Source organism: Condylura cristata, unplaced genomic scaffold, assembly GCF_000260355.1.
Source record: "Condylura cristata isolate star-nosed mole 26May11 unplaced genomic scaffold, ConCri1.0 scaffold00017, whole genome shotgun sequence".
Classification (NCBI taxonomy): domain Eukaryota; kingdom Metazoa; phylum Chordata; class Mammalia; order Eulipotyphla; family Talpidae; genus Condylura; species Condylura cristata.
This window is the reverse complement of record NW_004567118.1, coordinates 19,220,427-19,243,089: the sequence shown is the minus strand read 5'-3', so window position 1 is coordinate 19,243,089 and position 22,663 is coordinate 19,220,427. Positions and strand designations below refer to the sequence as shown.

The 22,663-nt window shown below is 43.8% G+C and overlaps 1 protein-coding gene across 4 annotated transcripts in view; it reads left to right on the top strand.

The window, feature by feature from the left end:
- The window catches only part of PTPDC1 (protein tyrosine phosphatase domain containing 1), a 37,119-nt gene extending 25,195 nt beyond the window's left edge, over positions 1–11,924 (top strand). For 3 of the 4 annotated variants that reach the window (XM_012726380.1, XM_012726381.1, XM_012726378.1), the window contains 4 exons: positions 1,743–3,004; positions 5,575–5,760; positions 7,848–7,958; positions 10,070–11,924. In XM_012726380.1, coding sequence (XP_012581834.1) covers positions 1,743–3,004; positions 5,575–5,760; positions 7,848–7,958; positions 10,070–10,186 — 1,676 coding nt within the window. In that variant the 3' untranslated portion in view covers positions 10,187–11,924. Of the gene's footprint in view, positions 1–1,742; positions 3,005–5,574; positions 5,761–7,792; positions 7,959–10,069 lie in introns of all 4 variants that reach the window. The other variant, XM_012726379.1, reaches the window with a different exon arrangement.
- The last annotated feature ends 10,739 nt before the right edge of the window (positions 11,925–22,663 follow it).

Here is a 22,663-nt window from a genome sequence, read left to right as displayed (position 1 = left end):
AAAGTCAGCACCATATTTTAACACATGTTGTCTTTTAAAAGGATATTTTTTCTTAACCAAAATAATAATTAAAATAGCAGCATGGAACCTACTATGTTCTAATCATCTTATACCTGCTATCTTTTTAAGTCTGTAGCAACAGTGGGAGCTTTGAAGATAGTTCAGTAATTTGCTACATTGAGTAAGTAACAGGACCAAAATTTAAATAGCATATCAAGTTGTCTTTTGTTTGAAGATGTGTTTGTGAAGAAGAGTCTATTTGCCTAGAATTGTATGTAAAAGTCAACTATTTTATTTAAAAGTGCAATGCAAACTCAGTACAGTGCTAGCACTGAGGGAAAAATAAACCCCGTGGTGCTGGACTCTTAATGGTACAAGCTACAGCCACAGCCACACTTGGCTCTGTGCGCCCTGTGCTGTGCTTCCTCAGGACCGCCTGCCCGCTGCCTCTCTGTGGTCTTCAGGCAGGGACTGAGTTCTGCTCTGAGTTCTTGCTCTTCCTGGTATCCACATGATAGCTCTACATCTGTGTCGTACTTACTCAAAGCCCTGTCACATCCTAGTGAAAAAGATAAATTGGACTGTGCCTGCTACCGACTAGGGAACATGCAGTTCTCGTTCTCATTTCCCATGTAATAAGAGCTACAAACTTGGTGAATCACATTATTACTTTCAGTTTGCCTTTTAGTAGTTTGATATGCTATTAAGTAATATATTGAAATTAGTACCTTTTTATTTGCTATTCATTTTAATTTGATATTACTTACTAAGAGTACATAATATTTACACTTGTAACACTGATTTCCTAAATATTAATATAGAAACAGAGTTGTAGTATGAGGGAAAGTCTAGAAGAAGAAAAGAAAAAATGAATTGTGAGTGTGAATAATCTCCCACAATACTCCCCACCCCAGATGTCCAAGTAGAGAAAATGCCAAGTTCTCAAAGGTGGCAGGGTGGTAAGTTATAAGCACAACCCCCTTACTCCTCACTTACTCATTTCCCCTCGATGCACACTTAATTGTTCCCTCACTTCACACTTACTCATCCTCTTCACTTCACACTACTGGCCCCTTCACTTCATACCTATTCATCCCCCCTCACTTCACACTTACCCACCTTACTTCACACTTACTCATCCCCTTCATTTCATACCTGCTCATTGCCCCCCTCACTTCATACCTGTTCACCATCCCCCCTCACTTCACACTTACTCATCTCCTTCATTCATACCTGTTCACCATCCCCCCTCACTTCACACTTACTTACCCCCCTCACTTCACACTTACTCATCTCCTCACCTCACACTTACTCATCACCCCTGTACCCCACACTTGTTCCACAATTACTCATCACCCCACCATGCACCCATGTACTCATCATCCTCCTCACGCCATCATTACTCATCATCCCCCTCACTTCACACTAAATCACCCTAACTCCTCACTACACTTCATTCCCTCTTCCTCTTCTCTACATCTTTCTCAGCATCCCTCTCACTCCATACTTACTTAGTTACACCATGACATTACTGTGCTAAATCCAGGTGCAGAGGCAGTGAAAGTTCTCAGTCAAGAAGAGGGCTGCCATACAGACAAGTAAATAGATACACATATAAAAAGTTACAAAGTCAAGATTACCCTTAAAGTCTTTTATTCGGATTTTAAGTCATGAAAGCAATAAATAAAAACATGTAAATTTTTCTCTTACCAATCTTCTTTTCTTCACTGTTTACTGCTTAGGTGTTTTAATAGCATGTTATTTAGTTTTTGCAACAAGAATGACTGCTGACCAAGCAATTGTATTTGTTCGGACGAAGCGACCCAACTCCATACAAACCAGAGGACAGCTTCTGTGCATAAGGGAATTTACTCAGTTTCTGATTCCTCTTCGCAATATTTTCTCATGTTGTGATCCCAAAGCACATGCTGTCACCTTAGCACAATATCTCATTCGCCAGCGGCATCTACTTCATGGTTATGAGGCACGACTTCTAAAATACGTCCCCAAAATTATCCACCTTGTTTGCAAATTGCTGTTGGACTTGGCTGAGAACAGACCAGTAGTAAATGAAGAAGTGGCAGCAGTTCCTGGCCTCTCTGCTGAAATTGAAAGGACAGTTTCTGAGATGGTGACTCGGCAGCTGGATAAGGAACTGCTGAGGCACAACAGTGACGCATCTGACTCCTGCACCCCCTCTGTGGTGGCAACAGATTTTGAGGCTCAGGATATGATTCTTTCCAGCGAGCAAGAGTTTGACCCGCTTTGGAAGAGGCGGAATGTTGAGTGCCTTCAGCCCTTGACTTGCCTGAAAAGGCGACTGAGCTACAGTGACTCAGACTTAAAGAGGGCCGAGTGGCTTCTGGAACAAGGAGGCACTCCATGGACAGTGCCCGGACAGGCCTTGCTTTGCCTTAACTCTGGGCAGCAGAAGCCCTTAAGCCACCGTTATACCCTACAGTCTCCACAGGTAGATTTAAATAAGGAGGTGTTGATTCGCAATACATTTTCTTTCTGGAATCAGGGGAAATTTGGAGACCTGGAAGGATTCAAAGATAAAGAAGACGGATCACCAATTTTCTACAGGAAGAATATTCCAAAGGAATTCCAGAGGAGTAAAACCTTCTCTTCAGGCCTTTCAGGTGCATGCTACCCTGAGGAATCAGTTAAGTCCAGCCTTGCAAATTTCCAGAAGAAACCAAACCATTCTCACCAGCAAGTATACCCCTGCCCATGTGATTCCCCTGGTGGGGGTCCGGGCTCCATTGCAGATGACAGTGAGACTTACCACAGCCCTGTGGACCGCAGCGCCAGTCCCAAAGTACCGCTCTTGGTTGCACCTGAAGCCCAGGACAGCAAAGACCTGTCTGAAGTTGCTCCCCACACTGCCTTGCAGTCTGAATTGAGTGTCGAAGCAAGGAGAATCCTAGCTGCCAAAGCCCTGGCAAATTTAAATGAGTTTACAGAAAAGGAGGAAGTGAAAAGGAAGGTAGAAATGTGGCAGGTATTTGTATTTCATTTGATTTTATGTGTGTTAGAAATATTCATGTTGGAGCAGAAATATAGCACATCTTCCCACATTTGCTTGTAGGAATTGGAAGACCTTTGTGTAATACTTCACTCTGAACTTCAGGTTGCTCAACTATGATATAGGCCTGATGTTGCAGAACTGATAGAACGGGACTATTGTTGTCCTGGTCTGTTTTGATCTGTGTGTGAAAGAAAGTGCTCAGCACTCAGCAGGTTGCGGGCCCAGGGTGTTTGTGTTGATTGATACTGGCAGCTGGGCGAATGGACAGAGGGGCAGGCCACAGCAGATGGCCTTCTGAACTGACCTCAAGTATCTCCAACTCAAAGTGTGGGAGGTAACCACACTCTGAAAATCACTGAGCTGGAGACAGAAATGAAGTCAAAGAAAATTCTTTACCAAAGCTCAACTTAAGTGTTGAGCAAGGTCAGGAGGGTACGTGGTAGCCCTGGATAAGGCAGCTGCTGAGGCCAGGAAGGAGCAGCAGACAGGAGCAGCCACAGTGCACCTGTGTTCTGTCACCTTCCTGAGACTGGGTCTTTGGAGTCCATTCCTTTACTGTCATGTAAATTAGAATGTGAAAATTTAAATATTAACCCCTTTTGTGTTTTACTTTCCACTAGAAAGAGTTTTAAATTAGCTGGACTCTCTGCCCTGGGTGGTAAGCTGGTCTACGGAAAAGATTTCTTGCTAATCATAACCAGGTTTGCTAATCTCCACAATTGTTATGAATTCTTAGAAACCTGGTTATGAAAACAGGTGAACTGCCCAAATATGGGGCTGTCCGGGAGGGAGGGACTGACTCAGTGACAGCTTGGCTTGGTAGCCCATAATTACCAGGAATTTCTGGATTAGCAAGAAAGTATGATGCTTAAAAAACAGGAAAAATATTTCATGAATTTTCTAACCACCTAATATTTCCACAGCTGTTCCCTACTCTACCATAATTAAGCAAGATGCAGACACTTTTGGAGGGATCATGGGGTACAGAAGTATTTTAGATGTGGAAGTGGGAGCCTTGCACCCATTACAGCTCCCTGTTGGGTAGCGAGACTTCTTCAGAATTATGCTGTGCTTCACACAGTAAAATGTATTGCTTTCTTCCAACATGAACTGTTCTTATATTTTCTGCTCCAAACTGAAAGGCACATTCTTTGCTAATCACCACGATTCTTATGAATTAGGCATCACAACAGGGACCCTGAGGTCTTAGAATAAATGACCTGTTCAGTCACAAAGACCAGATGTAGCAGAGCCTGATACAGCTCATGCGTTTAATATTTCCTGTCATCCCGGATGTCTTTCCTAACCCCACTGGAAGATTTCAGAAAACACAAGATGTAAGGGTCATTTTATAAGAGATCTCAGCCATGTCATTTCTGCCCACTTCTCTTCTCACTGGCTACATAAAGTTGAATAAAAAGCTCTTCTGCTATAAACATGATCTGTGGGGGATTGAAAGGCTGGAAGTGCTGGCTGTTTATGTGATATAATAAGTCCGGAAAACAAGGGCCCTGTGGGTGCAGGAAACCAGGGTCGAGCAAGGCTAAGTGAGACACCTCTTTTGCCCATTCTCACGTTGCGTCCCTGCCACACTACTTACCCCATCTTGCCTGAGTGCGTTTGTCTGTACAGGAGCCTCCCTGCTGGTTGCCAAAAGTCCGAGATACGTCATGTGTTACAGTTGCTCTGCATTGTGGGGTTCTGTCAGCTTGGGCCTGTGGTGAATGAGAGGCAGTGATTATTATGCTTAATATGGCAAGCACAAGTCACTTATTAAGACTTAAATCTGAACCCTATCAGAAATTAAAATTCTAATCTCACCTTCCCCTGCTCTTGAGATGAAGTTGTTTTAAATGCCCTGCTTAGCTTTACGCATTTGGAGTACTGGAAGAACTGGAAGTTCTTCCTAATTCCTCCCCCACCCCCATCAGTTTCAGGATGTGGGACTGATTTGTTAAATTCTACATAGGATTCCAAAAAGGAATTTGAAAGAAATGCACGTACCATATTTACTGCCTTGTAGGCATTTTGGGGGGCATAATTTGAAGTTTCAGTTAAAAATTTTTCATTATCCCAGGTTAGTTGGCAAATTTCTTATTTATACTTTTCCATCTACCATTCTATTTCCTTGCAATATTTCTATTTTGTTCTCCAAAAGCCCAAAAAGGAGGGCTCCCTCTACTTGAACTGTTACTCTGGTTTCTGAGTGAAACCAGTTTACTCAGTTAAATAAGTCCCTGGTTAACTGGGACATAGAGATAGAGCCCTCTTCAATCCGCCCAACGCTCTGAAACAAGGACCAGCTTCACTGAGCTGTGTGCCCCCTGGAAGTGGGGGTGCTGAGAGGGTCCCCAGTCCACATCTGAGATCCTGACTCACTGTCCTGGACAGCCTGCTCCTCAAACAGTGCCAGCTCCTCCCTGCCCTGTCTGCCCTGCCCGCCTCTCTCCCTGCCCTGCCCTCTCCCATTCTCCCCTCTCTACTCTTTTCTTTCCTCTCCCCCGACCTTTTTCTCTCTCTCTCCCTCCCTTCCTTCCTTTTAGAAAGAACTAAATTCCCGAGACGGAGCTTGGGAAAGAATATGTGGCGAAAGAGACCCTTTCATCCTGTGCAGTTTGATGTGGTCTTGGGTGGAGCAGCTGAAGGAGCCTGTCATAACCAAAGACGACATGGACATGTTGGTTGACAGACGCGCTGATGCCGCCGAAGCGCTGTTTTTATTAGAGAAGGTAAAGTCACCGTTAGACTAGTTGGTCAGGTGCACTGAGGCCCTCATGTAAGTCTCGCACACCAGAAACATCCCCTATACAACAGGAATTCATGCATCATCCCCTATCTGGGTCTAGTTTGAATGTTTCCAAGGTGAGTGAAGAATGGCATACCCCATACAAACATTTGGAAGACACGGACATAAAAAGGGAAATACCCGTAATCCCCGGAGAGGCACTTTAAATATTTGCAGCTATTTCCCTGAGTTAAAATCATTTTGCATGCTACTTTGTGCTTCATTTTTGCTCAGAATTTTAACACATAGAACCTAACATTTTCCATGTGTATTGTTATTCACAAATATGATAAGTTACTCTAATGATATGTCATATAACCATTTTTTCACTTTTAAGTATTTACTTATTTAGTGTTAGCATACATACTAAATAACTGTGCACTCATTTCTTAGAAAGTGTTGTGTGTCATTGACATATATAATTTGTACATATATAAAATACAGAAGAGTATAGAAAGATGATTAAAAAAAAAAAGTGGTTGGTGATTGCCTTTGTGAACAGCCCTAGGAGATGTGGACCAGACAGGGATGGAACTTCCTTTTCTTTGGAAGTCCTTGTACAGGTCAACGTTTTTAACTGTACATATTAAATGTTTATTTAAGAATACTTTGTTGTTTAGGAAACACTTTTATATCATCATCAGCCGCGACTTACCTGCTGTGCTGCTTCTCCTCACTAATTCCACATCTTTTACTCTGCACACAGGCACCCAGGCACGCGCGCCCAGAATTGTGTGATGCTCAGTCTGTAAAGACAGAGGCGCTTGCCCCTGGGGTGCTCTTGTGTTCTCAGCAGTTAAGTTGGAGAGCTGAAGTGGGAGGCGGTCAACTTTAGTTGGGTGGCTGGCGGGGGCCCTCGCTAGGTGGTCATCCCCCCACTCACCCTTGTCCAGTTCCATGGCCCTGTGAGGGAGAGACCTGCCTTCCAGAAAGGGAAGGCCAAACCGCTTGCCAGGACACAGCCCACGTCAGAGCAGGCTTCAGGCTGAGCTGGCGCTGCCACAATGCGCCTGCATTTCCTCTCACATCAGGCTGTCTTCCATCACAGTCCCTCCCCCTCCTGTGGAGGCGTTGACATTATTTTGGGCTCTCCACTTTTCTAGGCATCTTTCTAATGGGCAAACACCCACAGTTGTGTCTGTATTTTAGATTTTTCACTTAGAGCATATTTCCAGAGTAAAATGAGTAGCTCTCAGGTACAAGGTGAGTTAGATGCCTTTTACTCACATGGTGGGGTTTTTCCTTGGCTTCTCTGAGGTGAAAGCCGCCAGGAGCCAAGTGAGGGCCATGTCCTGCAGGGTTCTACCCCACTTAGGAATACAGGTGTACCCGTAGAGGGCTGGCGGCTCTCTCGCCTGTGTTCAGGGCAGGGCCTGTGGTGCTCACCGTGGGGTGTACACCTGACTGTGTCTGTTAACAGTGAGGGTGAATCATCTCTTCCTTTCACTGCAAGGAAAGCATTCCATTTATAGTCCATGTTCCTTCAGATTCACTTTTACTTGTAACAACTAACCAATGTAGGTTTTAGCTGCTGAACTCTTTTCAAGTTACATGAACACAACAGTAAACACTGACAGAGCTCTTGCTGAATAGTCTGGTATTTGAGATTGTGAGTAGTTAGTCACAAAGCAGTGCCTAGTTCTGTGGTTACTTGAATTTTTGTTTTTATGGTCCTCGTTTTAAGTTTGTTTTTTTTTTTTTTTAAGTTGGTGTTGTAGTTTGAGGGGGCTGTATTTTTTTTTTTTTAATTTAAGTAACAGCACTGCACTACTGGGAGCTGAGATCACACCCCTGCAGATGCACACCCCCTCCCCGCATCCACCACCCTAGTACCTGAACCGTCTGCCATGGTCAACTCTCACCCGATATCCTCAATTCCCATAGTCAGACATGTAGGGTTTGTTTTGTTTCTCTATATTCCATATGCGAGCGAAAGCATCAGTTATTTGTCTTTCTCCTCCTGCCATTTCATTTAGCATAACTCCTTGCAGTTACACCCAACTTGTTTGATTTTGATTTCTGCAAAAGCAGGGCCAGCACCAGACGATTCTTTGCGTGTTGCATTGCATCGTGAGCCTGCAGAGCCTCCCCCAGGATGTGGAGGAAGCCGTCCTGGCCCAGGCCATCAAGGCTTTCACCAAGGTGAGTGCGCCTCCCTCACACCTCAGACAGAAGTCTCTGTGGGTTGGAATCCAGAGGTCAGCAGCCCCGGAACATAGAATTTTCAGCTGTGTTTCCCGTTAATGAAAGTATGTTTGACAGTTCTTGAAAGTAGTAGCAGACTATTTGGCCAAAAAATACCAGCTCCCTAACTAGTATGAGAAAAAGCTGAACTGTGGGTTTTTGAAGAACCATTGTAACAAAGGGCTTTTGTGTAGAGAGAAACAATTGAGTGTTGACAATGTATTTTTAAATCAAGTGCCTAGCAGAAGTCAGAGAATCTTTTCTTGTTGAGCCAGTTTTACCTAGGTTCTGAACAAGTACCCATCTGTTGAGAATTCAACATCCACCTGTTAAGAATTCAGTATTCAAGCTTGACAATTCAATACCGTGTCAACTGGTTGGCAAATCCAAAGTAAAGCGATTTTTTTTTTTTAAGTTTCCTTTTTGTGCACATCCTTTTAGCTTGCAGGAATCTTCCCTGGCTAAGCAAAGAAGCCAGCTTCCTGCCAAGAGAACAGGTTCCCTCATTCCTCCATGCTGGTATCTCTCATATATGGTGTGAGAACCTCATTGAACAAAGAACCCAGCCTTTCAGTGCCAGCATGTGTGAACCTTAATGATCACAGAGGTTATTGTTTGTACTCATTCAGCAGTCTCTACCCCTCCACTCTTCCCCAAGTAAGCTGATTTTTGCAGCCTTTCTCAGCCCTTTCTAGAGTCAGTGTCTCAAACCCAATCACATGAGTTTCTACATCTCTATTTAAGTTATCATCGACCAAGAGACTACCTTCTCATGGGGGAGAGCTGTGATTTTGTGTTCAAGGAAATAGCCATTTCAAGCTGTTATTAGTGTTAATAAGTTTTTGCAAGTAGACTGCATACTATACTGGTCAGGATAAAATTAAATTTGTTAATTTAACTGAAACAAAAAGTCCTCAGTACAGTCTTTCTGAAGTGGTAGAAATTCTTTGCAACGTCTGCTGGCCTTTTAGGGGAAGGTGCTAATGACAAGTCACATCTACCAGCTGTTCCCGATCTGCTCCAATGTGAGGGGTGGTTCTTGCATCCCTCACCTTGTGCAGTCCTCTGAGCACGCGGCTCTTGTTCTGAGCTGGGCCAGTTCTTCAAGGAAGCCTGGTGTGGCCATTTCCAGTGTGGTGCAAATCTTGTACCTGGTTTTCATACTGCCCCACGTCAATCATGGAGCTGGGCTGAGCGTGGGTTCTTCAGCTGTGCGCAAACACAGTGCCCAGCAGCCTCCACCTGCACCAGCAGCCTCGTCCCTGCGAGGGGACGGCGTGATTATACCGCATCTGCTGCCTCAAGCTATGGACACCCAGCGGTGTCTGTCCCGCTGGCCACACAGCTTGTTAGCTTGTGACCAGGGTGTGATCTCACCCCCGACCCCCATTCCTTCCAAGAGATGGGAACCACTGACCAGGGATTCAGTTGTTCCTACAGAGAAACGACTTTGGGTTGTTGCAATGAATGAAAATGGGTTGAAGGTTTTCTGACCTAACTCTGGGGTATTGTGAACACATGGCACCTTCCCACCAGGCAAAAGGGAGCTTTCCTTGATGTTTCTATGTGTGACAAACATGTTAGACTTATTTTAGTGATTACGCTAAATCCTAAGGGGGTAGTATGTTTGCCAGCGAGGTTAGGTGGGTGTACCTGAGCTTGCACGGTGGCAGGTACAGGTCAGGCTTCCCATTCAGGGGGCTTTGGGGCCGTTCCGTGAACACTCAGAGTGGGTGCACACCCTTTCCCTTAGGGCTGTGGGAGACCTTCCCCTTATACCATGGGCGGTTAATCTCAGGGCTGTGGGCTTATGTCATACTCACTTGATCCAGGCTCTAAATTGGTTTTGGGTTTGGTTTTCTTTTATTATTCATAAGTTTGGGATTGACACAATTGGCAGTTTTTATGTAGTCTCAATTAAAATGAGTATGTAAAATGTAGTGTCTGCTTTTAAAATTATATGTAGCTTTATCAGTCTTAATTTTTGTCCACCTGTTTCCTTTCTCCCAGAAGAGATAGTGGTTCACATTTATGTTACATGTCCTAATATAAATTTTCTTTGTCACCAGGTTAATTTTGATTCTGAGAATGGACCGATAGTTTACAGTACCCTGAAGAAAATATTTAAAAATGCACTGGAAAAAAAGAGAGAAATGACAAAAGATGGACCTACACCTGTCATTTAGTGAAGCTGACTCTTCTCTCCTGGTGATTATTTCAGTCTGAAGGCACTTCTGCTCTAAGCGAACAAGCCAAGGTGTGGTCTGCTCTGTCTCCTGCCTCTCTATCTCGGAGGCATTTGGCTTGTGTTAAGAAAGCTTGTTTCTGTTTGGAGCAATTATTTATTTTCAAAAATATCCTTGAGCTACATTTTTGTACTGAAAATTGCCATGAAGCCGGTGCCACTTTTATTTATTTAATGGAATTAATATGATTGTATTACTATTTCAAGCATGTGGTATTTACATACTTATTCTTTTTGACATTTTGGAGAAGTTGTAACTCTTCTTTCCAAAACAGATTTTTTGTTGACGGAACTCTTCCTAGAGTTTTTACCAAACAGAAATTTTAGGAATGAAACATCACTGCATATCCAACCCCTGATACACGACCTGAGGAAGCCACCAAGTGTCTTAAACTGCTTTATATTTGTTACTAAGAAGGTGATTGATACAGCATTTTTAAAAGAATTTGAATTTTTTTGTTTTTTCTTTTTTATATAACTGTGGCAAAAAGTCTCAGTGTATTATTTTTCAAAATGATTTGGTTTTACATTAAAGGATCCACTGTGAGATGGTGAGGTTTTTGATGTAGAAGCTAGCTTGTCCTTTGTCAGGCTTCCGGAAGACTTGGGCCGACAGGCACTTTCTCAGCAGTCAGGCCTTACTCCACTCGCCTGGGCGCGCTGAGCCACGTTTCATCTTTCCTGAGGATTTGGGAGCAGAGTTGGACTCTGGAGGACACGGCTGCGGAGCGGGACACCACGGGAAGGGACAGCCGTGCTGCGCTGGTGTGTCCCTGCTGTCCTGCAGTAGCCACCGCTAGAGGCAGTGTGCCCGGCTGGCGTTGTGACAGCCAGCAAGCCAGCCTGTAGTGCCAGTGGCCACAGGGCCCTATCTTTGGCTGCTTTTTTTACTACGAGAATTGAGAATTTTAAATTGAACTTGACCCATGCAAGTTGCTTTGGCCCTGCTGCCTTTAGATAAGAAGTAACTGCATAAGTTAGTTTCTTGTAGACCAAACTACTCATCAGCAATTGAAGCTATAACTTATTTAAATGAAAGTATGGGGGAACAGAGACCAAACCCCAGAGGGGACAGTTTTACCGCTGTGATATCAGTCAAGCCAATTTCAAAATGAAGTTTCTTCGTCAAGACAGAATTGCAGGGGAAGCAAGATGAATTTGCAAGAAATGAAATTTCTTCAATGCCTGTGTTTTGATTGAAGCACTGGCACATCAAAATGTTTTCTGGCATTATCAGACCTACTAACTGTGCTGGCGAAGTACAGTTTTCTTCCACATTGTTTGAATTTTGGTTTAAGAAATCAAATCTGATGAATTTTAATAAATGGGGTAAAGATTCCTGAAATTTCTTTTTCAAGTGCCTAAAAAGAGAAAACACAATTACACTTTACCCATAGGTACATTATCAAAAGAGACTTCTTACCACAAAAGATATTGAGCCTTATCTTGGTCTGTCCCACAAGGGCAGTGCCTCATGGCTCATTGCCAAGTGGCTTTTGGCATCTGCATCAAATCAGTGGTTTCATCAAGATGACAGACCCTGTGCAGACACGACACGACTATGGTGTTGCTTGTCTAAACTCCAGGTGCACCTGCCTGAAAGAGAGAGCTGGTGGGAGAAATTAATCAGGCTGTATACGGGTATTGTGTTTATTTGAATAAATGGGGACAAAAGCTCATCCCTTGTTGTGTTCTTCTTTGGCTGGCTGCTGTGAGAGTTGGGGATAGCCTGATGAGAAAGATGTAATTTTGTGATTAGATTTCTCTGATGGGCAAACTGAGCTGCAGGTCAGATCATCAGCCAGCCTAGCCCTGATGGGGGAGACTGTTGGTTCAGGATGACGAGGCAGTGCAGTGGGGTGGAGAGTTCTAGAGCAGCGGTGAGGAAGATGTCATGGCCAGTGAGACTCCTGAATGAATTCTTTGTAGCCCAGAAGGTAGAAATATGCCTCTTGGCCCAAGTGTCAAGGTGACAACATTTGGCTGGAAGGAGGTGGGAAGGATCATGAGCACACAATAGAACCACTTTCACCAGCCTCAAGACAGGGTTATTCATACTGAAGGCCCCAGTCTCACTGACCCTGACCCCTGCTCTTGAAGCCACAGTCTATGGAGCTCTTGACCAGGTGAACGTCCCAGCATGGGGCACCCATGTGGGCCTGGAGGTCCCATTAGTATTAATCTCCACCATGACATACTGAGCATCTTATTGTCCACAACTTGAAAAATAGCTTGCATTCTTTGTCCTCTGGAAAAGCTGAGCTGACTCTAACACTACTGTGCTCTCTAGTACACCACACTTAGAAAGTGCATGATTTCTTGCCACTTTGTTCTCCCTGTTTCAAAGTTTGATGGTGCTCTTTGAAGTGAAGTGCTCCTGACTCAGACTCTTTTCTCTGTTTTATAATTCAGAAGTACTGGTCTACTTAGTCTTATCTTAAACCAGCTTCCCTGTTTTCATTACTTTTCTCAGTGCTTTTATCAGTTTGGAGTCCATGAATCTATGAATATCATTTCTGCAATAGGATAAAGTTTCTATTTTTTCTAAATTGAACATTTATTATTTATATGACTGGTTGCTACTTCAGACTATTCTCTAGATGTCTGAAAAAATTTTCAGAGACAATGTGTTGTAGACAATGCATGGCCTAAATTCTCGCTATCTGAAGGCTCCCAAATTTGGAGAATTGGTTAAAAATGACAGCTTACTCATGAGATCTTTGGTTGTTCCCAATTAATGTGTTAATCCATTTTCAGCACAAATCAAGAATGATGTTCCCATTGCTGCCTTTTATTTTTATGAATGTGGCCCAAAATTAGCAGCTTACCTAAAGGAGCCCTTCTCCAATGCTAGATGGTTGAGCATTGTTTACAGATAAAATAACCAGGGAAAAATCCTATTATGCAATAGCGCATTATTTTTTAGCTATGCTTTTAGGCGTGAGCTGATCTCTGATTAGCCTGACACAATAAAACTGATTTATAAGTGTTCACAATGGAGCCATTCAGTGCTGAACTGTGCAAACCTTCATTCTAAACCATCCATTAAAACATCCAGTTACTAAAAATAATGTTCCAATAAGACTTTAATATCATAGAACCTTTGCAGTGCAAAGGTACATCTACAACTTACATCACGACAGGAGGTTCGTCTGTCCTTGCTTTTCCTGGCTTTAAAGAAGGTTAAAAGGGGATTGCCTGTTTCAGGGGATAAGTTAGGTTTTTGGAATATATTCTAACCCAAACCTATGATTACAATGTAAAAATCCCTGATTTTGTTAGTGAATTGCTTTCTAAAGTTCCTTCATCTCTTAAAAGTAAAAACTGTCTCCTCAGACACTGAAGTGGGTTAAGCCATGTGAACTGACCTTTTTTTTTTAGGTCAGATATGATGATACTTTAGCCATTTCATATGGTTCAATGTAGTAAATATAATGTTCCTGGGATTGACAAGTAACACTTCCCAAATTATTACCACAAAACTCAGATAATTATTTTTGAGACTGTCTTATATCCTCACAGTAGAATTCTAATACAGAAGAAAGAAGAAACTCATCCTGTCAGCAGGACGTTTGTGCCTCAGATGATAATTATTTTCAAGACTGTCTTATGTCCTCACAGTAGAATTCTAATACAGAAGAAAGAGGAAACTCATCCTGTCATCAGTAAGTTTGTGCTTTCTCTGTATTTGATGTCTGTTGTGGGGGGCTGAGGGGAAGGCACACAAGATCATCGTCTAGTCACTCATGTGTCCCTGCAGGGGCTAGGACTAGGACATGTCCTCTTTTACCTCATTGCTTGTCCACTCACCTCCTCATCAGTGTTCTCTGCCACTGAGAGTGCTAGTGACTTCCTCCATCCACCCTTCCTTCTCTCTAGACATAGCTCAACACCTTATTCACTTAATTCCCAGTGTCCCTCAAAACTCAACTGTCATTCAAAACTCATTTAACTCTTTGTTTTACCCCACAGCTCAGAAAGAGGGGACAGAGTGGGCAAAATTGTGTCTGTTCAAAATTCGTAAGTTGAATTCCTAGCCCCCAGCATCTAAAAATGTGACTGTATTTGCAAACAGGCCATTAACGGAATCATTAAAGTTAAATGAGGTCATTGGGGTGGATCCTAATGCAGTGTGACTGGTGTCCTTAAGATGTGACCAGGACATCTACTGCAAAGAGGGAAAGACCTTTGAGGACACACAGAGAAGGACATCCACATGTCAAGAGCAGGAGCGAACTTAGAAGGAATTAGCCCTGTTCACACCTTGATTGCAGACTTCTAGCCTCCGAGAATAGCAAGAAAGACATCTCTTTTTTAAACTACTCAGTCTGTGGTGTTTGTTAAGGAAGCAGAATCTAACACAGGAGACACAATTCGCTGCTCCTTCTCAGTACCACCGTCAGACCTCATGTGTTTGCCTTCTGAAGCTACATAAGTTGAAGAATACTGCATATTCTGAGACTGGCATTTTGGTTCAACCTCTTGCAATTGTCTGTGTTGATTGTATTCCACTGTGTGTGGATTCACACCATGTAGCCTTGATTCCTAACAGATGTTGGGTGGCTCATGCTGTACATAAGTATAAATGTGTGCATACATGCTCAGATTGGATGTCATGGCTTCAGGGAAGGCCTGTGCCCAGCCTCCTATGCAATAACAACATTTCTGGAAATGATTGTATCACTTATACTCACAGCAGTGGTAAATGCAAGTTCCCGTTGCTCTAGGTCCTTGCCAACACTCTATACTATCTGACCTTGATTTTCACCAGCTCTTCCTGATAAGAGAAAGCATCTCAGTGTGGTATCTTATCCCATGATTGGGGCCATTGTGCATCACCTCTCAAGCGCTTGTCCATATACCTGCTTCTTACAGGACTTTCAACACATGATGTTGTATTTGTTGGTTTTCTTCCTTTACATTGTGGACCTGCGACACCTATTATAACACCTGGTACAAAGAAGGGGCCCCCTCATGTGGATAAGAGGAGAGAAGGTAAGAAGAAAGGAAGAAGGTTCTGCTATCACACTCCCAGTTTAACTCCAGTGCACAGATTGGTTCTGGCCCAGATGGTCCTTATTTTACAACCCAGTATATAAAACCAAAGCATAAGGAGAGAAGGCTGGCATTTGGAAAGGCTGCCAGGGACAGGTAGGGCACCTGTGGCTTGAGGAGCCCACTGTAGCCTCCCCAGCTCCTGTGGTTCCAGATGTTGCAGCAGAAGCCTCCTTGACCTCCCAACACACACAGACCAAAAAGTCAAGGGACACCCGCCCTCAGACAAAGGACTGGGAAAGGGCAGCCTACCAACAGCAGATGCTCTGACAGCTCCTGCTTCAAACACCAGCAGCTACAGTGAGACCGGTATCCCACCAGCTGTACTTTCTAGTAGAAGCAGGTACTGGGTGATCTTCCTCCCCACCCAGAAGGTTAGGGACACTGATTCTCCACCCTGTGGTAGGAATGGTGCCTCATCAGCCAATGGTGCCTCCGCACTCTGCCCCCAGGCCAGAAGCAGGATTTATTGCAGTGCAAGGGGACTGGCTGGGTTCTGTCTCACCCCTTCCCACCCTGATGCCAGTGAGCCTGGAGGGAGCTAAGCACCCCTTTCTCTTTCACCCCCCCCCTGCACACCCCCACACCACAGAGACTAAGCAAAGTGTTGTAGAGCAGGGCTGGTCTCCCTCTGGCCCCTCCCCCACACCCAGCCTGACCCCAGTGTCAGCAGAGTCCACCCAGCATCTGTGGGACTGAGGGTGCAAGGGGAAGTTGGTCACGACGCCACTTTTCCTCACCTGGGGTCAGCAGAGCATGAAAGGTATACAGCCAGAGGAGTCAAGCTGGATGGTTGTCATGTCGCCTACACCCTCTTCCCTGACATTAATGGGGCGCGGGCAATAGGTGAGCCCACACTTCTCCAGAGGTAATAAGTGCTGTGGAAGGCTAAGAGGGAAGAGGGAGAGCTGAACTGCCCCTGGCCATTTGCAAGCAGTCAGCATGATCAGCACTGCCAAGCAGGGGCGCCAACAGGGCCCTGCAAATACACCCGCCCGACATGGCCTGCCTGGTTTAAACTGCGAAAGGAAGCTCTCTAACAAGGCAGTGCTGTGGACGGAGGCTTGGGGTTCCCAAAAGGGCACTGGAAGGAGTTAATATGGATAGTCCTCTCACGTTTGCTAAAGCACAGTTAGTGGTTGAAGCACAGATGCTAAGAGCATCTGCTGTGGTGTCCAGCATATGCAGAGGAAATGCTTTGGGCTTGGGTGTATGGACACAATGGAAGTGATGTTTCTTCATTCACTGGAGTAAAACACTAACACCCATCCATTGTGTCAAGTTACTTAGTTGTTCATGTAATACCTAGAAAGCACAGAAAACTATGCAAAATGATTCTCTCAAAAACTACAATAGTCGAAAAAAAAAAAATGTTCGAGGGAACTTATGAAAAGAAATGGGAATGAGAATCCCAGGAAGCAAGCAGAACACAAATAATGAAATGGCTCACTTATGTCCTAACATCAATAGTTGCCCTAAGTTCAAATTGTCCAAATGCACCAATGAAAAAGTAGATTGGCAGAGTAGACTTAAAATATTAATAATGTGCAAACCATGAGAAACTCACTAAAACAAAGCTATAAATAGATTTACTTATATAAAGCGATGGAAAAAGATACCATGTAAGCATTAATTTTTTGGAAAGAGGAGTGGCTTTATGGAACACTATGTATATAGTGTATGTATAATATAATGGCTTTTTTTTTTTAAGATTCATTTATTTGTGCATACAGAACTGGGGTACGGGCCAGAGGTGCAGGGGCAGTGAGAGGCTTCATCGGAGACAGAGTAGGGAGCAGAACAGGCAGATCGATGAAGTACACTGCTGAGGGGAGCAGCGGGCTGGCCAGGAGAGGTCTGCCATGCCATGTGGTCTCCTCAGGGGAAGGCGGGGATTGAACTCATGCGGAAGGGGCTTTAGATTCTCAGTGCTGCGCTTTAACCCACTGCGCCACCAGGGAGGGCCTGTATAATAGTTTTAATAATACTACTATCAGTGTTAGAAAAAGTAGGTGTTAGAACAAAGAGAATCCCTGAGAACATCACACGATGATAGAAGGCTCACACCACCAGGGACACATAATCCTGGATATGTACAGCCAACAACAAAACTTCCAAATACAAATATCAGAAAAACGGAAAGAGCTGAGTGGAGATATGGACAACGCGAGGATAGGGCTAGAACTCCAGCACCCCGCTTTCAGCCACTGGTGGAGCCCAGCAGGGAGGAGAAGGCTGTGAAGCACCAAGACTGCTGGCTCCCGGCTCTCCCTGCGGGTTAAAGCGCAGCACTATGGAGCTATCACAGCCACTGCAGCACAAGTTCGATCCCCGGGCAAGAAGCTGGCCCATGCGACGCAGCAGACCTCTTCTGACCCGCCCGCTGCTCCCCTCAGCAGTGTGCTTCATCTATCTGCCTGTTCTGCTCCCCACTCTGTCTCTGGTGAAGCCTCTCACCCACCGCACCTCTGGCCTGTACCCCAGTTCTGCTTGAGTAAATAAATAAATCTTTTTTTAAAAAAAAATGGCTCCTGGTATAATGGACCAGGCGAGAAAATAACAAAAATAATGAACAACCATATACCAGAGACATGTTGTGTGGGGGTGGAGTGGGGAATGGGATCAAAAATGGGGGGGGGAGGGAAGGAAGGAAATGCATGGGACTATGGTGGTGGCACATGGGTGATTTGGTGATGGGAAACCCGCGGGGATTACAATAGAGATGGAAAAAAAAATGTGCAAAATGATGTAAAAATAAACTTTTGTAATAATTTTTTAAAAATTTTAAAAATGGCTCCTGCTGCAGGAGCGTGAGCCGGTTTCCCTCAGGACTCTGTGCCCTAAAAATCATTGATTCCTCAAAGAGTTTTTGCTAATATGTATTATACTTATTGGTATTTACATATTGGACATTAAAACATTTCTAACATCATTTTTTAAAAAATCAGAAAATATTGAGAAGAGTGGCAATGTTTACATTTGTGCAAGCCTCTTTAAGATCTGATTTACTAGAAGAGAGCTAAATTCCCTGCATTTATTATACTAGCTCAGATCTTGTGCAGTGGGAGATTCTACTGTATATTGATGAGAATGGGAAATGCACATGAAAACGTCTGAAGCACGCAGGGACCCTGAGGATCTTGGGTCCTGGGTACTCCTGAAAGCATAGGCCTCTATCAGCATAAAAACTAACAACCCAAAGCTGCTTTCCCAGAAGGCCTTCCAAAGGAGATGCTGATGAAAAGAAAATTCCATTTGACCGGGAAGAGGAATTAGCCAAAAGGAAAGAGATCTAGTTAGAACTCAGGAAAAGAACAGAATGGGTGGCCATTTCTTCATCACTTTCAAAACCCACAGAGTGAGAAATTCCCAAGCCATGAAGCCTGGAAAGTAGGTCTGCCCAGCTCACACAGCATGAGCAGTGGTGGAGCGCTGTAGTTTCTTCCCATATAAAGTCATAAAAGGAATTTAAAAGATTAATGATTAAGTGCAGAATAACATTCCTATAAGAGATGAAATTATGCCAGAAATATGTAATTGCAAAGTGAAAGACTGTTACCCAGTATTTCAAAATGAGCTGTAAAAAAAAAAAATCAAGATTTTCATTCAAGCTATGTTAGAACAGATGATTTTTCTCTTGTCCTTCTTTTTGCCTTTTAAATCTCCTACCATTGTGTTTCATAGAAGAGGTGGGCCAGGAAGAGAGGGTAGAGGTGGCAGCTGCAACAGTGGCCGTTGTATGTGGAGACTTCAAGCCCAGGCTGCCAAGACAGAGCAGCCATGGTAAGGCACGCGCAGTCAAGCAGCCTCTATCGAAATTTCAAACACATGCATCTGTCTTGCCTGACAGTTTGGTCATAGTTTATCCACTTCACTTTTACTATTTTTTAGTGACTTGTACAGAACATGCTACAGTCTGATGTAGACAGTGATGTTCTTTCTTTCTTTTTTAAAGATTTGTTTATTTATGCTCACAGAACTGGGGTACAGGCCAGAGGTGCAGGGGCGGTGAGAGGATTCACCAGAGACAGAGTGGGGAGCAGAACAGACTGACTGACGAGGAACACTGCTGAGGGGAGCAGCAGGCGGGTCAGGAGAGGTCTGCTGCGCCATGTGGTCACCTCCCGGGCAGGCAGAGATCGAACTCATGCGGAAGTGGCTTTAGCTTCTTAGTGCTGTGTTTTAATCCACTGCGCCACCAGGGAGGGCCGTGATGTTCTTTATTTTAAAGAAATCTATTTTTTTCCTCCGCCATCATCTTTTGTGTCCCCTTTCCCTTTCTCTCTTCCCTCTCTTAACCTCAGAGCCTTCAGGATGTTTTTTTTTTAATGTCTACTAACTTGTGCATGCTTTATATTATCAAATTGAATTTGTTTTTGTCATTCTTACTTTGCTGCATGTAATTCTACCAAATTTCCTCTACTTTGTTAAAAAATAACTAAGTTTCATGTTCTTATGGCTATATAATATTCCATAGTGTGGCTATACCACATCTTCTTGATCTAATCACCCACCTGTTCACTTAGGCTGCTTCCCTGTCCTAGCTGTTTTATAAAATGCTGTGATGATCATTGCAGAGCTTATGGGAGTTTTGTTGATGGTTTCATATTCTGTGATGATATGCCCAAGAGTGGGATTGCAGGGTCACCTGTATTTCTACTTTCTATTTATTTATGCATACAGAACTGAGGTACAGGCCAGTGGTATGGGAGATGAGTGGCTCACCAAAGACAGAGCGGGGAGCAGAACAGGCTGAGATATTGAAATACACTACTGAGAGGAGCAGCGGGCGGGTCAGGAGAGGTCTGCTACACTATGTGGGTCAGCTCCCTGGCTGGGGATCGAACTGGTGCTGCAGTAGTTGCCATAGCTTCATAGTGCTGTGCCACCAGGGAGGGCCCCTACTTTCAGATTTTTAAGATGAATCCCATTTGTTTCCAGTCTCATCGCCAGCAACCACATCCTTTCCATCCATTTGTTATCATGGCTCATATGTGCCATTTTCACAAGTGTGAGGTGATATTTCATTGTAGCTTTAATCTGCATTTCTTATTAGAAGTAAAAATGAAACTCTTTTCATGTCTCTTGGACTTTTGGATGTCCCTCTTTGGTGAATTTGTGGTTCCTATCTGCTGCCAATTTATTCATTGGAGGTTTTTTTTTAATTGTTGAATTACATGGATTTTTAATATCTTGGATATTAATCCTTTGCCATTTATATATTGTGTGACTATTATCTCCCATTCAGTAAAGTGTCTATTAAGTTGTCTTGTATTCTCTTTCACTGTATAGAATTTTTTTAACTTGAGGTTTATTTTTGTTTTTAATTTCCTTGCCATTGGAGGAATGAACCATAGAGAGGTGAGAGGGTACTTTTGGGGAAATAGATTTTCTCCCTGTACATGTGTGAGAATTTACCAGATTGTCATTTTAAATGGTGTGTGGTCAATTCAATAAAAACTTCAATAAAGCTGTTTAAAATAAAATTAAAATGTTTGCAGATAAGGAGAGAACATTTTGGAAGAAGGCATGTTAGAATGATCATAGTGATATTCTCTGGTAAGGGAATTGAGCTGTTCAAGAGAGACTTTACTGCACTCTTAGAGTTTTTAATAACAGAAATGTGCCTGCATATTAACTGTATTATTTTTTGAAGTTAAGAAGAAATGGCCAGCCCACATGGGGCTCTCCTGTTGACTCACCATCTTCAAGGAAACCGTGAGTTACGCAATATTTTTTCAGCGGGAGCTTTGTTTTTACAATCCAAATTATCTTTAAATAAATTAAATTCTCTGACTTAAAGTGCTTTTATTTTAATTCCCTGAGAGTTTCTGAAGAACAGGATTGGGAAAATTGCTTTTAGTAGATGTCTTAACTTCCCTGCTCAGCTCTGTCTCTTAAATATTGCTTGGAAAAGTAAAACACTATTTTTTAGACTCTGACTAAAGCATGGATTTTCGGGCCACCGCCCATTCTGAACACAACCTCTTACCAGATGTTTGTCTTCCTGCCTTCTAAATTTAAGGCATTCAGAAGGAGATGCAGCTGTTGAGGCCATGTAATAATTTTTTCAACAACTGAAATTTTGACCATTGGCATTCACAGACTAATTAAAAGGCACCGAAATTTTGATTATTATTTTTTTTTTATATAGAAGCTTCAGAAAGCTTTCCTCTGTCTCCTCCCGCAAAGGCTCTTGGTGTTCAGAAGTGCTCACCCCAGGAATTCTGACAAACGAGCCTCTGGCTGCCACCCAGGAACCGTGAGTCATGAAGAAAGCCCGCGTGTAAAATAAACTCCAGGCAAACAAGAAACGGTGCCTGAGACAGTGAGTGCTGTGTCCCAGCCACAGCGTAGAAAGTTGAATTAAATTGGGGTACCTAAATTATTTCTTTCTGGGGTTGCGGTTCCACTTAAACTCCTTGGGCGTCCCTGCGTGGCACTGGGGGCCACCACAGCCAGGCAGTGGGAACCCGTAGCAGGAGGAGGCGCCATGGGGTGAACACTTGGCCTCATAGGCCTTGCAGGCTTGGAGTAAAAAAAAAAAAAAAAAAAAAGAGGGATGGGGGGAATTTTGGACAAAGAAACTATTTGGAGGCGACTTTTTTTTTTCCCCTAACCAAATAGTCTCAGTCCCTGGACTTCAGGAGAGGCTTGGAACAGAAACAAAACTATTGGTCGTTCTGGATGCCAAATTTCAAAGAGCCCTCCCCACCTCTAACTTTTTAACTCCATAAACACAGAGGGGTAAGAAGCAGCACATTTCTTTTCTTTCTTTAAATCAACTCCTTGTTGACTCCAAGGCTCCATCCCCCTAGCTGTGAGGTAGCTGGTCTCTGCGGTCTGGGCATCATCTTTGTACCGCAGAGATGTGGCCAGGTTCCTTGGGCCTGGGTCACTGTCTCTCTCGCCAAAGCCAGGACCTTCCAGTCTCGGTGCTGGTACGCTGGGCTAGGGACCAGAAGCCTTCAACAAAGCTTACTCTTTAAAACATACAATTGCGTCCTTAAATGTACCCAAGCGGGCTGAGGGCTGGTCTCCAGCCAGGCCAGAGGGCAAGTCCCCATTTCATGACAAGCCTCGGCTGGCTATGTGAGCTGTTTGTGTCACAGACTCCCTGATGAGCAAACAGCGCTCAGAGCTCAGAGACCTCCCTCTAGCTGAGAATCCCCTCCCGACCCTGGGGAAAATACTTTTCTCTGTCCCTTTGATCCCAGCTGGCCAAGGAAATGGGATGTTCAAGGAGCTCTCCTGACTCTTGAGAAGTGACCAAGGAGGGCTCCCTGCTCCGGTGTGCCCATAGGGCTGTCAGACTTCGGTCACTGTTGCCAAGGCTGTCACTGGCAGGGAAAAGGGGGATGGC